This window comes from Alligator mississippiensis, chromosome 5 (assembly GCF_030867095.1).
Source record: "Alligator mississippiensis isolate rAllMis1 chromosome 5, rAllMis1, whole genome shotgun sequence".
Classification (NCBI taxonomy): Eukaryota; Metazoa; Chordata; order Crocodylia; family Alligatoridae; genus Alligator; species Alligator mississippiensis.
In genome coordinates this window covers 203248932-203265461 of record NC_081828.1, presented here as the reverse complement: position 1 = coordinate 203265461, position 16530 = coordinate 203248932, and the positions used below count along the sequence as shown (strand labels likewise).

Sequence of the window (16530 nt, the reverse complement as noted above, 5' to 3'; positions counted from 1 at the left end):
ACCTTTTCTCTCACTGCAGAGAGGAGGATGCAGACCAATGGCCTGAAGTTGCAACATAAGTAGAGTTAGACTGGATATCAGAAAAATCCTGAACAGTGAGGCAGCAGCATAGACTGCCTAGGGAAGTTGTGGACGCCCCCATCACTGGAGGTGTTCAAGAAGAGGTTGGGCAAGCATTGGTCAGAAAGAATCTAGCCATAGCTATGTCTATGTTCTACTGTGAGCATTTCCAATGCTTCGGGGCTTTGCTGGCTGCCACATGGGAATGGGACAGAATTTTTTCCTGATGCTACATTTTCCTCAGAAACTTTGGGCATTGACTGCAGCCAAGGCCAGGGATTCAGACTGGGATGTGCCAGTGTTCCTGCTGGGTCTTAAAACCCAAAGGTTCCTAGCTAGAGGGTCTTGCCCATTTGCTCAGGGTCAGACAGATTGCTGTATTTGAGGTCAGGAAGCAATTTTACCCCAAAATCAGATTGGTATAGACTATGAGGCTTTTTGCCTTCCTCTGTAGCAGGTGGCATATATACTGTTAAAAATCACATAATATTAAACTTTCAGCTCTAACAGTGACCAAGCAGCCCCAAGTAGAATTAGATCCCTTTGCTGCTTAGTAATTCACCAAATAGCTATCTTTTTCTTTTAGTAAAGGTGCACCGATATATCGTATCAGCACTGATAAAAGGAAAACTGACATTATCGACAATCAGCATTTTTTGGCTGGTGTAGCCAATAATGTCACCAATAAATGCTGCATGCCTGTGCGCAGCCGCAGCATGCACGTGACCAGGAATGCAGCCCTGCAGCTTGGAGAGCAGCACCCGGCCAGTAAGTCTGCAGGGGAAGGGGCCGATTGAGGCCCCCACAGTGAGGGAGCGGGGCTGGGGCAGGTGCTGCTGCACTGGGGCAGTGCAAGGTGGAGCCACAGACAGCTAATTCAGGGGGCGGTGGAGGGAAGAGGGGACAGCTTCCCACTGCCACGTGCACCCCCAGGGAAGGTATGGGGGCATGTGCCCCCCAGATTTGTGCGCAGGGTGGGGACGGGTTGCCCACTGAGGGCTTGGGGCCAGGGGCTGTACCAAACTCTTTGGGGTGGGGGGAGGGGGGTTTGGACTGGGACTGTGCTCGGGTCAGGTGGGCAGTGCCAAGGGATGGGCTATAGCCACCCCTCCCAGAGCCGCTGCCACCCGTCCTACCCCCACCCACCCCAAGCCTGCAACCCACCCTCACCCCACACACAAATCCAAGGGGCACATGCCCCCATGCCTCTCCAGGGGTGCACGCAGCAGCAGGGAGCCGCCCCCCACACCCTGGACAAGCCGCCCACAGCTCCACCCTGTCCCACCCCAACTGGGCATCACCTGCCCCTGCCCCGGCCCCATTCCCTCACCATGGGGGCCTCAATCTTCCCCCCCACCCCACTCCCTCGCAGACTTACATGCACGTTGGCCATCAGATCGGTACTGGCCGATATGGCTGGTTAATAATTGGCCATCAGTAATCGGTCAAAAACATTTTTATCAGTGCACCCCTATCTTTTAGTAGTCTAGCCAAAATAAAGGTTTGCACATCTATCTTTTTCCTCCATTAAATGTACTATAGTAAGAGCATATGAGAGAAACATCTAAATCAAATGATAATCAGCCCCTCTTCTCCAAGACGCAGCTTCAACTCTGCAGCTCATATGCAAAATTATAACTTCACTAGCATCACACCTGATTCACAGAGGATGAGAAAGTGTGTATTTTTGGGCAAAGCCAACTGCATTTTAAGTGTCTTGTATTTTTCACTTTTATAATTCATAAAAGTGATTCAAACAAAACAGAAATTTCAGGTTACATACGAAAAACTGAAATTTCTTTCAACATGAAGAAAGTTCTCATATAAAACAGAGATGGATGGTAACATTCACTAAAACATAAGATATGTTGAGATTTTAGAGTTTAGAGTTAAACAATACACATCTATGAAAATAGTAAAAAGAGTTCATAGCCCCAAACCAAGGCAACTGCAGTCTCTCGACTACTATATTCCTCAAGCCTTCCTTTCAATCCATCCTATTTATAATCTTTAATTCTATATTTACACTTCTGTTCTTGCAAATGGTGCAAAGGTTCACTTGCTTTTGTACATATGCCTCTTGACTTTGGGTCTTTCACATATTAGCTCCTTTATATATGCCTGCACAATGCTATGCATGCTAACCATTATTTGAATTCACATAGCACCCAAATAACTAGACACTGTCCTTGCAGGCAGAGAAGCAATAACTTGAATAATTTCGTTTAGATACGCACCATACCAACTGTGATAAGCACACAATCAACATATGTCATATACATGATTTACATTTAAAAAGAAGGTATCAGTTAAACGTCACTGTTTCTCAACCCAACCAAGTTTCTTGTAAGTTACTAAGTTTCTTGTAACAAAAGTATAAAATTAAAAAATTATCTTAATATGCCTTTTAGGTTTACAGATTATCACAATTATAGGTAAAGGAGAAATCCAATCACTTACATATTTCCCACATTTCAGAACTTCCTGAAAAGGCAGTTCTTATACTATAGGAGATATTTATGTATGCAATAATAAAACTTTTGCATTACCTTCCTTTGTCCACATTACCCTAAAAATGCAAGGGTTCTGAAGACTTACACTGCAGTGTACTAGTATAAATGCTGAACTCACCAGCAGCATATCAACAGCTCATTTGCAACTCTAAGCCATTGTGACAGTAAGTATGTAAAAGAAAAACAAACAGTATTATCATAGATCAATCCCAATGTTTTTATTAATGCACTTTAAATTAAGGTGCCAGTTTGAATTGTATTTTGCTAAGTACTAACCATGGATTAGAGAGCCATTTAACCACTGTATATAGTAGTTCTGTGGAAAAGATAGCAGGATCTCATTGCTGATTATTGAGAAAGGTAGAAGCAGGACGGCACCAGCTGAAACTGCAAGAGTGAAGGTGCTCAAAAACAGCCTGAAAGTCAAAGAAATGTATCACTATTACTGTCAATGTTTCAAACAGCAAAGAAGCAGTTAAATCTAATTCACTCATTGCTCAATAAAAATGATCGACACTCTGGTACCAAAAAACTACTCATATCAAAAGATTATACTTATAAAATGGTTTCCTGAATTATCAAAATTAGAGTAAAATAATTCTCTTAGATTCCCCACCTTCCCTCTTAGGAATTAAGCACGTGCAATATCACACATTAGAAAAATATTTCAGCATGAGCTACCATTCTTTGAGACTCCTAAGTATGTGATGAAGACTGGGGAAGCAGAGATGAAAAGAAATCACATACACTGGTTCAAAGTAAAGTAAATCAATTCTTTTGTCACTTACAGGTCACGTAGGATCATATCTGAGCATTAATATTTAATGTGGAACTGCAGATTTACTGTATTTCTACCCATACAAAGAAAGAAGTCTTCAGTGATTTAAAGGTCTAAAGATTTTGACAACCCTTAGGTAACAGAATAAAGGAAAATCTACTAAAATTAACAAAGTACTCAAAATGTTGCAGGGAAAATCCACCCAGCTTCAAGACTCCAAATCTGATTTATACTCAATGCTATCTTGTGGTATTATGCAGAACTGTACACTCTAGAATGTAAGCCCAAGCAATAGTGTAAGATGCTAAGTCTGATACTACAACACAATTTTCAATAGTTTTCAAAATTCCATGACTGAAGGTGAAAATACACACTGAAGTAAGATTTTCTTCCAGGAAACAGGCAATAACATTCTTTACCTAAAGACTTCTCTCCCATCCCAGCCACCACACAAAGACAGTCTGCTGCTGCAAATTCTAAGTCATTCAAATAATCCTTATTCACATGACAAGTCCTAATGAAGTATACTTGATTACTTTCATGAAGGGTTACACAATCAGGCCAAAATCTAAATTCTTAAAAAGGAAGATTGTGACATCAGCCTTTGGGCCTAAAACATTTGTAGTAGGCTAAGCAAAGAAGATGTAGCCCTCTAGACCCTACTGTGTGTTGCTGTTTTTCTCTTTTTCTTTTTTTTGAACAAAGCCATGTTAACTATTATATGTGAAAAAAATATCATCTTTATGAGTACTTGCAAAGTTACCATTTAATCCAAAATAAATGTACACAGAAAATAAACATGAGTTTAAGATTATCAGGATAGGAAGCATCTTTTAATACATACATGTGTATTTATACCAGGCTACACTTTGATTTTTAAAGATAATAAGAGAAGCTGAAGCACCTGATATTTATTATGCTATTACACAATCAAAATGTAACAGATAAAGTTATCTTATTAATTTTTGCATAAAAAGACAACCGATCCTACTTCTGCAGGCCTTTCTGAGAGATGCCAGCCAGTTAATCTGTAGCTGGAAAAGACCAGTCAAGGAGGCAAAACAGCCTTAGACTGGAGTTTGCAATTAAATCTTTTCTTACTAGAAAATACTTTCACTAAATACCCTGCATCCTAAACCCAGAAACCAAAATCTGAAGCCCTCCATTACACTTCATTATGAAAATACAGCTAAAAATCTGATTTCTGTGACAGTTCAATGGTTTGCAATGTTTCTCAGTTTGCTTTTTAGGAATCCTATTTAGGGATTTTTGGATTCATAGTTGGTGCCAGGCATCATTGAGAAGGGCAAGTGATTTTTACAACTACAGCAGCATCTTTATCTTTTTCCCCATAACTGCCAGGAATAGACAACACTGGTATAAGACTGTCTTGCACACAAAATAATAAACAGCTTTCAACATATTCAGTGCTTCTCCACTACTTATACTGTAAAAAAGTCTGTGAGATGAGCACTACACTCCCTCTGCTGAAGTATATCAGTACTACTGGAAGCAAGAGAGGGCATTACCACTGCAGACTAAGTAACCCACTACCATCAGCATAAGAGAGAGAAAGATGAGACATGTTACATAATGTTTGAAGGCCCACAAGAACAAAAAGTAAGAGGATTTTAACAATTCCCAGAGGAGAAATGTAAATTGCTAGCAGCCAACAGGAAGAGAGATTACATTTTCAAATCTCTTCTATTTAAGAGGAAGGAACTAATGTTCCAGGGAGCCTGAGACCTGTTATAAGCACCTGATTTACTTTCTAGAAAAAGCTTCAGGAGCAAGAAATGCTAAATTAGAGAAATACATCCTGAAGGAAGCTAAGAACGGTGTTCCAGAAACCTAACAGCAGAAAAGCCCCAAAACAGCAAATGGCAGAAGACAACCCTTCAGTAAAGTTCCTTAAAAACCATTTGGCTTTTTATTCTGGGTAAGGAGGCAATAACAAGTGCAGGAATCTGCTGACGCAGAGAGAGAGCATCTGAGATTGTGCGCAAGAGTGCAGGCAAAGAATCAAGAAATTATAATGCCATACATTGGGTATTTCCAGAAAATAAGTAGAAGGTACTGTGCACAACCAAAGAACTTGGTAAAAAGAAATCTGTATTAGTCCTGTATAGAAGCTTCCCTTAAGGAGATCAACATTTAAACATTCTTCAGTGTCAATAATCAGAGCGTGATGTGATAACATGTAGATCTTCAGGGGAGCATCTGTATGCTAACAACAGTCAAAAATGCCTCCGGAATGTTTTAAAGATCCTGAACAAGTTAGTTACTGTGCTGCCAATTATGAGAGGAGCATGTTTAAATTTTAAAGCAAGTCATATAAAAGTTTAAGGAGAACACTGTAAACTTATTTTAAATTGAAGTCCAATATAATTATTATCCTGATATGACTAGATATCTCAGAGGATGGTGTCTACAGAAACCAGAAGTGACAACGGAAATAACAATATTTAGTTTTCCTTAAATGGAAGCGATTATTAAAAGACCTGTGAAATTAGAAGCTTGGGTAACTGTTCGAACTTTAAGTATGACTGGCAGAAAGGGAGGAGAAATTTGCTCGAGAAAGGATAAAAATATAAAAATTTTGGCAGGAAGCTGAGCTGGCAGCCATAGTGTGGCTCCAGCCGACCAGGCTCCAGTTTTGGGCAGCGCGCGCTGCCACTACGTGTGTCAACCTGCTTTTTCTCAGTGAGGGTTTTGTTGATCCTGGGATCCCCCTCCCCTCCCACACTGCAAGGTAGCAGCCCAGGGAACACCTATACCTGCGTTGTGTGCCACAACAGATGGGTCTGCAGCACCACATACCACACATTTGCACTTGTCTGGATGTGTCTTGCAGGATCATTTGAGTATAATTTTACCTAACAAACACCCTGCCACTGCAGTAGCCACAGCATTGGTGGTACTATGTCTCTCCTGCTCTCTTCATAAGATGCACTGAAGAATGTTTGTGGGGTTCTTGTTTTGTTTTTAAACTCAGGTATTTTATGCCTTTGGTGAACAGGTGGTGTGTGGCAGGACAAGAGCAATGTTCTTGCAGACTACTGTGGCAATTTATTTTATCTATGAACAGAGGGAACTGGACTCAATAGCTCAGAAGGTCCAGTTCAGTCTTACATTCCCCTAAGTAGTAATAAATAGATCCACAGGAACAGAAAGAAAATAAAGAAAAAGTGACGATGTAGAAAAAGATATATGAAAACAGAGTTGGGGAAAGGAATACAATACTCAAAAAAGGCAAAAGTGGAAAGACAGAAATGGAAAAAGGTGTAGGAAGCAAAGAGTTACAGTACATAACAGTGCAAATTTGAGGGATTTATCTGTTTGGGGGCACTGTCTATGTACACAGTGTTCACACAGACCCGTGATATCAGTCCATGAACCAGCCATCTGTATACGGGGAAGACCAGTGTACACGTGTGGAGAAAAGGAAGAAAGCAAGCAGCAGAATGCAGTATTGTTAACATTCAATCCGATCACAAAGACTTTAAAAGATGCTGATTCTCAAATCTTGCCATTATCTCAGTTTTCATTCATAAATAAAGATTGTAGCCCTCATGGCATGGAAAAGAACTTGCACATGAAACACCTGAGGCTCACATACTAAAAGACGCATAAAAGGACCCACTTCCTATTATATTTTTTTAAATTCCAAGATGTTTAAACCTATTGCATGGTTTCTGAACAAGAGGGAAAAGACAAAAAGAGACTTAAGAGTGAGAGGGACTGAATATGGGGGTATGAAGATAAATAGGGGAAAATTTAGTGAGGATAAAGTGGTCTCAAAGAAGAAACTGGATTCAGAAAAAAAATAGGGAAAGGAAATGTATGTGAATGGAGTAGATACTGTACTCATGAATTTGACTTAGCCTGTCATCTACAAAAGCAAAGTACAGGTGAAAACCGCTTCCTGTAGCACTGTTTATTTCTTTCCATAAAGCAGCATACCATGTTTACATGCACACCACACTTGCTTCCCCCTCAAAATTAGCCTTCCAAAATTGGGGCATGTGTCTTATATGGAGGAAACTGATTTTCTGCCCAGAATACAAGCATGGAAATGCTGTAAGATGGCAACTGCTTCCTTTCCTTTTCTTCTCTCAAGTAGCTGCATGCAGGGGAGATTACAGTCCAGCAGGGGTAGATCTAAGGAGTGGAGGGAGGAGGGAAAGGGGTAGAACATAGGAGTGCAATCACAGGGGTGATTCCTGTTCTACCCAAAGTTTAAAACTAAACTGCCCACAAGCAATGGCATTTCTATTCAGGCAATACTAAACAAATCAATTGACTTTATGGCTCATCATTAATCTACCCAGTTCCTGCTAATCACTCTTCACTCCAAAGGAATCAATTCCTTCCTTTTTAGCGGTCTTGACGTTACACAAATCAAGCTATCCTCTCTTCAGCAATTTTGCTGTGTTAGCTACTCTCTTCTCTTATTTCACAGCCCTGCAGACTATTGTCAGCTCTTTTCAAAATCCTAGGTCTGCCCATGGAGCCCAGTCTTCGGCAGCAGCTATGGTTTCACAGCTTTTGGCTACGCAATTAAGAGCAGCTGACAATTCAGCTATGAAAGGGTTAAAACTGTAGCTTTTACCCAAGCAGAAGAGGCAGGGTGAATGAGCTGAAGATGAGGCTCTGGTCCCTGCTCTATATAGCCAGGTAAAATCTTTTCTTATTTCTGCCTTCCCAAAAACAATGCAAGTTATTTGGTGGAATGTGGTAAACAAGAAAATATAGTATGAAAATAAGTGTATAAAAACTGACAGTTGTATTTTGATACCTATGTAGGTAAAATCATAAGGATATTATTTTTCTATTTCTACTTCACAGTACAGGGAATATCAAGAAAAGTACATACGAAATTCTATTGACAATGGCATCTTCATCCTCTTGCTCATCTGAAAAGCAATTTAAAATACTTTAAATTCAGTTCTTAAGCCAACTTACCCTTTCTTTCCCTTTTATGTAACAACACTGTTCTAAAAGAAATGAAAACTATAGCTCAGATTTAAAATTTAGTATTACTAAAACCAAATAAATAATTTCTGCATTTTACAAAATACATGTCCATGGCAGGTGAAATATACAATTCCATTATATGGGTAAAGGAGGGAAGGGAGGAATGTTAGCACAACAGAAGAAGCATGTTCCAGGTTTGCAGTAAGAAATCACGTGGACATTTCCAAATGCAGAGCCAGCCACCTACCGGCTTGCATCACAATGGAAAAAATCCATGCAAATAAAAGGTTGTGCCCTTTGCACTGTTTACTAAGTTATCATGACATTAGGAATTGGATTTCTAAATTAAATAAGTGAATGGTTGTTTACACTGAAAATTAAACTGGACCCACTTCTCAACAATCTACTGTGGAAGTGGCAAGCAAATAAAGGAAAAGATGTGAATTCCAATATCAGAAATTTTATTACAACAACTAATAAACAGTTGATACCACTGTGCATTCATATTTTTGAAACACTGAAATCCAAGTAGCTAGCTATGCTTTTCTATTCATGTATGTTTCTCCAAGGAATTCAGTTTGCAAACATGTTTGGTGGGGGAAGGGGTCCTCCACTTTTGGTTTACCATAAAAAAGTAGCAAGAGTTACATAATTATGTGCAAGGAGATGTAAGATTTGACATCTTCCTGGAAGTAAAGACACGATGAGCATGGCCTATCACCACAGCTAGCTGAACCCATCAAAACCTCAGGTCACAAATGCAAGGGCAAGATACTTAACTGGTATCAGCCTGATACTAGGTGTCTCAACCAGCTTTGTAATAATGGAAATCTTTCATCTTCACCAAGGTAGAATATAACATCCCTTTTCTCTCTCTCTCCCAGTTGTGGGCCCCTAACATTGAGAAATACGTTATTTGCTCAACAACCTGGAGAGGTTGGGTTCCTCTACCTTGTAGCATTTCTTTTTGCAAAAGTAATGTTAAAAACTTGAATGTGTAAAATTACTTACCTGCTTTCCTTTTGTACCTTGTGATTATGAAGTAGGAAACTATGTACAGAATAGCAAACAGGAGAAAACAGATCTGAAAAAGAAATGTAATTTAATTAGGTTGAAAAGAGGCCTTAAATACATTACACGAAGACAAAAAGTATGATGAAGTTCAAACCAACAGAAGCGTTATGCTTAAACTATTATTCTGCAATTAACATATGCCATAGATTTCATGGGGGGCAGGGGGGTGGGGGGAAAAAAAAAAAAAATCAACAAAATGCCAAACTTTTATTAATTGCATAGGAAAAGCTTCCAGTTTTTTTTACTTGGAAAGTCACAGGCAAGCATCTGTGTGGGATACTTCTGTAAGTCAGATAAAATGCTCATAATATTATGCATCACTGAGAAAAGATTTCAGCTATATCCACTACTTGTATTTTGCTTGAAATACAATGTTAAATCCTTAGCTCACAGTGTTTGGGCACAAAAAATCCTTCTGCACCTTGAAAGTCACATTATGACAGGAGCACACAGCTGTCTAGTACAATTTAAAAAATAAAACCTTTTTCAGAGAAGAAGGAAACAGGATATCTCTGCAATGTGCTGATTCAGCGCACAACTAAAGCAGAATACATTTCAAAGTGTAAAGGTTTTAGGTTGGGGTGTTGTTATTTTTAAATGATTTTCGTGGCTGCAGAGCTCAGAGTAGACAATTTTGGGGACCCTTTTTCTTGGGATTTAGCTGCAGAGTTTGGTCTTCCCAGGAAATAAAGAATTTGGGTAACAGTTGTTGAGAAGAATGCATGACACTATCAACACAATTAAACAGAACTTTATTTTCCATTATTCTAATTTAGTTCCTAACATCCTGGAACCAGTGCAGAGTATTGGCTTGAAAGACAAAAACAAGTAAATGAGCATACCTCACAGTATTTAACAGTAAACATGAAACTAGTAATTTAAGATATTAGATGCATAGAAAACAAGTTTGGCTAGTTATTAGTCAACAATTCAGGAACAAAGGAGAGGAAACATGCTTATATATACAAAGCACTCGAGAACTTGAATACCTTATACAATACTTAGCTTGGATTAAATTAATTATTTTTCAAGCTAGCAAACTATTCTTAAAAAGATACTAAAATAAATTGTTATATACAATTAATTATTAGCATAAATTGAGGTACTGAAGTCACAGAAAACAGAGATACATTTTCCTTTTTATTTATAAAACAGACCAGATGCTAAAAATGTATGTATATGATAACAAAATATTCCTGGGTTTAGTTTAAGTACTTCACATTATGGTAACACTTAACAGGACAGGAGAAATACACGTGTTTGGTTTTGTTAGCTTTTTGGAGGCAAAGAGCAAGGATTGAGTTTCTCTCAGTCAGTTTTGGCCATTAAAAAATTTAAATAATGTTTAGGGTACCAGTTCCTGGAAGACAGTGTTAGATTGGAGAAAAACATCTTCAGGTTGAAACTAATAATGACAGTTGGAGTTTAGCTTCTATACTGAATTTGACTTTCATTGCATTCCCAACACCCATTCAAAAAGAAAAAAAAAAGCCATCTCTAAAGCAGTAATGCCATCCCATCCCAAAATAAGATTTTTCAGGGGGAAGGCAGGAAGAAAGCCTTCACTACCCTAAATTTGTGGTACTTAAAAATTTCCTAATGAATTTTTAAAGTTTGTATATGCATGGATTAGAAAAAACTGAATCAACAAAGAAGTTATAAAACACATTTTAAAACACATATAATTGCGTGAGTTTTATAAAAGCAGAAGCTGTGTGCCTGTCACTCAACTCTGACAAAAAGGGCTAAAGCAAGAAGAAATGGGGAAACCTGCTTAAAATGGGGATTAATTACTTTCTAGAGAATTTTCCAATTAAGAATTTTACACACACACATCCCAGCCCTATTTAAACAACATGGATATTCTTAAACATTGTTGAAGAGTTAAGGTTGGAAGCATGTTTCAATGAAGTCTGGATAACAAGAATTACTCTGCACAAGAAACTAAGAAGTTTGCAAATGAATAATTAGAAAGAACGTACTGAATCTCTCGTCATACAGTCTTAGGCTGCTTAGGCTGTACTGTACATGCAAAGTTGTGCAAGTCTGAGAATGAAACATAAAATTCCTCAAACTCCAATCATGTGAGAGCCCTATGTCATGTAGTGGGAAGCTCCCAGGTCCCCCAGCTGCACCCACTGTGCACGTAAAAATGGCAGCTGGGAGCTCTCCACTCTCCAGCTGCCACTTCCACTGGCGTTTCCACTGGAAAAAAAGAGTGCAGCTGCAGCTCCCAGCTGCATACTCACTTTTTAAAAGGTCCAAGACACAGCCAGAAACATCATAGAGGAAGCAGGAGACACCGTACTGTCATCATGGCCCCAGAGAAGGTGGGAAGAGCAATGATATAGCAACCACACCCCACTATACAACTACATACAACTACCATCCTCATACCCTCCTGGTCATAAACTCCCACATAAGGCATGGGTAAACCTGAATCGACTGCAATCAGGCTATGGAGCCTTCAACAAAAATCAAACAAAATGGAAAAGGAGATCAGACAGCCCAGCATATTCTGACTGTTACACCTGTGCAAAGCAGCTAGTATTTGCTTCAGATTTGGCCAATTCAAGGGACAGCGATTCAATTTGGTGATCGAACCACTGTCCTAAATCGATTTGGCTGTATCTGATTCAGAGATTCAGCCACCACCAGATTGGCCAAGTCTCCAAATCAAACAGGCCCCATCCCCATCAATGGCTGCCCCACCCAGTCCCAGAATAGAGTTGTTTTTTTAAAATTTGGATCCTAAAAAACTAAACATTGAGGGGAAAAATAATATCAGAACCAGCAGCTCCTCCTCAGCTTCAAAAGTACTCACTTCTAATTCACAGGAGTCAACAGATTACTGTATTTACTCAATTGTAAGATGAGGCTTCTTCCCCCCCATTTAACATAAGGAAAAAGCCCCTTGTCTTAGAATTGAGCAGGGAGGGTGGAGGGGATGAGATGGCTACTATGGGCTCAGGCTCCAGCCCTTACCCAGGCTCAGGGTCAGAGCTGCAGCTGCTGCCTACACCTCCCCCCTGCAGCTTTTGCATCATGCCGTCTACCCCCTTCTCCCCCCGCAATGCAGCCTCTGCTTCTCTGCTGCCTGGGGTATGGAGCACAGCCCCAGCCTGGCCCTGCAGCAGTGGCACAAACTGCATGGCTGCTACAGGTGCTGAGCTGGGACCATATAGTGCCCCAGGCTAGAACGGGGCAGAACCTGCCCACATGGAGTGAGGGTAAGGGGATAATGGGAAGTGGGAAGCAGAGGCTGTTGGGGGAGGGAAGAGAGGGACTAGAGACAAACATTATACATAAACCAGTTTAAGTGATCAGAAACTGGCCTAAGCCTGTAACACAACAGATATTCAGTGCACATAAACCAGTCTGAAAATGGCTGAAACAGGTTTGAGATAAATCTGGTTGAATGTAGTATCAGATGGAACTGACCTGGGTCAAACCAGTTTATGCAACGTCTGTCCCAGACCCTTTGCTTGTTTAAGCTAATCCAGACACCCCCAGCATCTCAGCATGCTCTCTGGGCTGGGCAGGGCTCTCTGCTCCACAACATTGCTGGCCCCTCCCCTCTGCTTCCTGGCCAGAGTTCCAGTAGAGACCTGCAGGCACAGCAGGGTCTGCTGGCTTCCCCATGCCACTCACTACTCACTGCTTAATCAGATATCCCTTCCTCCTCTCTCCCACAGCATAGACTGTAGCCAGCATGTGGTATGCTAGCTAATGCTGTGTAAGGTAGATAGGACAGTGTCTGCTTAGGGCTTTTTGGAGGTAATCAACACCTTAGATGATTAAATCCCTATATTCCTTTCTCTGGAAAAGGCAGATGAGGTTCTTTGGATAAATCTGATATGTTTTCTGATATCTTAGACTAATTAAGTAGTTGGAAAAAATTTTCTTAGCAAACTTTTGGGTTTAAAAACCCTTCGTCAGGCTGAGGAAGCACCTTCAGTTGGTCTGTGCTCTTCCCGGATGGAATGAATAGTAAAGAAGCCAGAGACTGATAAGCATTCTCCATTGAAAAAAGGCTGTTTAAAAAGAGCTTGTAAATGAGCGAGGCTTTGTTTTCTGATGGGGTGTTAAATGCTGATAATGGAGCTGATAAGTGTTCTGATATTAAGGGGGGGGGGGACACCTCCCTAATCAGTGTCCTGCAGGGGGGCCTGGCCACACCCCCCTCAGCTCAGCACTGTAGAAAGGAAGGGAGGGCTGCTCTACCAACCCCGGCTTCTAGCCTGAGTCACTGCAGGCATGTGCCTGCATTCCTGGGATGTCTTTCTGGTTACAAAACTGATTTAGCCTAGCCAGGTTAGACTAACTTGCAAAGACTGAATCAATTCAGGCTCAGGCTTGAGGGCAGGCACAAGCAGGGGGCAGAGACCAACCTCCCCATACCACCTGCCCCTCCCCCCCCAGTGGTGGGGGTGGTGGAGGGGATGAGTTGAAGACAACCCTCCAATAATTAAATTCTATACATGGAAAGCTGTAACAAATTTATAACTTTTCCATGTATAAAATCTAATTTTGGGGAAGCGATCTTAAAACTCAGGGTCATCCTAGATTCAAGTAAATATGGTAAATCTAGTGGGGGATAGAATTAAGTTCCAAAAGGTCATCTCAGCATCATATATGGACTTCAATGCGAGCACTATGCAAATCACCAGTTCTACAGCTGCACATGAAACTCACAAGAAACTCGCTTTTCCAGTGCTGGATCAACAAAATTGATTTGCAGCTGGTTGTAACTAAAAACAGGCAAAGGGAAATGATGTTGGCAAGTACAGGAAAACATTTTGAACAGTAAAACAATAGCAAAATGTCATTATCAAGGGACTTCCAAATGCCAAAATGAACCCCCAATGGTTTGTACTTCCTGACCTCCTCACTGCCTCTCAAAATCATGACAGTAACTAGAGAGATCTTTCAGCTAGCCAGATTAGCACGTATCTTTCTATGGGAATCAACCAAGCTACAGTAATCCACACATTCTATTCCAAATTGACTGTCATCCAGATTTTTGTCACTAAATCCAGCTAGAGCAACGTGGGCCCAAAAGAGGAGCAGGTCAAAGCTGCTGAAATAATATGGCTTTATACTTGATGACTAATAAGCAAACTACAGGAATAATCCATCCCAGGACATTTTGGTTTGTTTTGTTTTTATTATTGCTCCTTTCTGAAATTTGGAGCTAAACTAAACACACAAAAAAGGACTCAGCCACGTGCTTAATTACAAGAGTAGGACGCATGGTATTTAAGTCATTATAGATGAAGAATATGCAAGTTATTATGAAATTAGACATTACATTAGTATCACCTGCACAATGGATGGGATTAAGCATACATAATCGCTTAGTACGAACACTTCTTTATGGGCAACACCAGTGCCTTTTAAAATAAATCTTAAACAAAGAAGTATGTTCTTTTTCAATTAAGTTGTACTTAAAAGGTGCAATATAGTCCATGAAGCTGTCATTTCTCTACAGAAATACTCAGTGAGATCACAGGGATAAAGGCATTTCTTTGAAAGGTTATGCAGGCCTCTGGCAGGGATTTAAAGCACCAACTAATATGACTATGGTGATAAGCTGTCCCAGTGACTGACCAACTAGATTTCACTGCTTGCATACAGCCCTAATGTTTTAAAACATAAGTGTTTTATGGAACTTAATCTACTTACCATCTAGCTTCTTAGCCCACCACTACAATTCTGTAATGTACCTAGCCAAATTGTAAGGAGCTGGAATAGATAGGACAAGCAGTGTTCTATCAGCAGGATTATGGTGCTCCAAAACAATCTCTCTCTCATATTACAGTCCCCCTCTGCTACCATAAATAGGGGGCATATTCCAGAAGATATCATACAGCACAACTTTAGACAGCAAAAGAATCTTAAGCATCTGGCTACCCTGGAACTTGAGAGGTAGGAAAACAACCACACTAGTATGAAATTAGGGACACAAAATTGAGTTTATGATACTGTTGTTAAAGCTGAAAAAATGCTGCACATTGCTGGAAATCCATATTCTTGGAGAGAAAGCTTATTATAATAAACAGCCTCTCCTTTATTTTAAATAGAAAACACTTAATTTGGAGTGAGATAAAAAGTGGCAAAAGAGGCCTTCTTAACTCTAAGTACCCTAGCTTCTTATGACGATGTAGGTTTCAAAGTGTTCTTGTAATGTTTGTCAAATGCTTTGTACTGAAAGCCTATAAATATGAAGATACTAAAAAAAAAGACAAAACTGTCTTTCATATAGAAATGCAGAGTACATTTAGTATCAAACAATAGTACTGTTTCAACATTTGCATCGATTTGCATGAAGCTTAAAGAACCGTAGCATTTGTTTGTTTAAACTTCCTTTGCTATAAACTGATTTTTCGTAATACATTTAGCTTAATTTACTGATGTCCAAAAATGGTAAACTTGCTAGGTAATTTCCAACCAATACTTGTATAGCTATCAAATAATTTTCCCCACAGGTTTTCCCTATAATGGATATGCAAATATACTGTATTTATTTTAACAAGAAAATTTCTTGAATAAAATGAGTTTAACCAACTACATTAAAAGATTCTTCTGTATTAAACAATAATTTGAATTAAAAACAAGCATTTTTTTTAGGAATAGAAAGTATTAGCTAATCAAGAATATCACCATGTCTGTCCCTGGAACATTATTATAGTTTACAAAGACACTTGCAGAAAAACTCTGGATATGCCTAGCTTGACAGACAAAAGGACTCAAACAGGAAAAAAAAATCTGAAGAGTCAAAGAGTACTTTCTTAGAAAGTAAATGTAAAGGAAAGCAAAGGCTAGCACAATTCTTAGCACCAAGCTAACAGTTCTGGCTTAAACAAGGAACAGCACCAGAGAAAACTGAAACAATATATCACATTGTATAAATAAATCCAATAGCGTGGAAAACTTTAGCTCCCCTTACAGGCCAGAACCTCTGCAGGAACTTGATAAATGCCCAGGTTACATACAAACCAAGACACATAATCTCACCATGTCCTGCTCCCTTAGCAAGTCTACAGGACAGAGGCACCCTCACAACATGCATACAGAATTAACCATTACTATATGACTAGAGAGGTGCACTGCCTAACCTGCATAACC

At 39.8% G+C, this 16530-nt stretch overlaps 1 protein-coding gene across 2 annotated transcripts in view; it reads right to left on the bottom strand.

Annotated features, from left to right (window-relative positions):
* LMBR1 (limb development membrane protein 1) overlaps positions 1-16530 on the bottom strand; it is a 105521-nt gene that overhangs the window by 83718 nt on the left and 5273 nt on the right. The window contains exons 2-4 of one of the 2 annotated variants that reach the window (XM_006264387.4): positions 9340-9412; positions 8228-8267; positions 2850-2989 (exon numbers count right to left, since the gene is read on the bottom strand). In XM_006264387.4, coding sequence (XP_006264449.1) covers positions 2850-2989; positions 8228-8267; positions 9340-9412 — 253 coding nt within the window. Of the gene's footprint in view, positions 1-2849; positions 2990-8227; positions 8268-9339; positions 9413-16530 lie in introns of those variants that run through there. The other variant, XM_059729182.1, reaches the window with a different exon arrangement.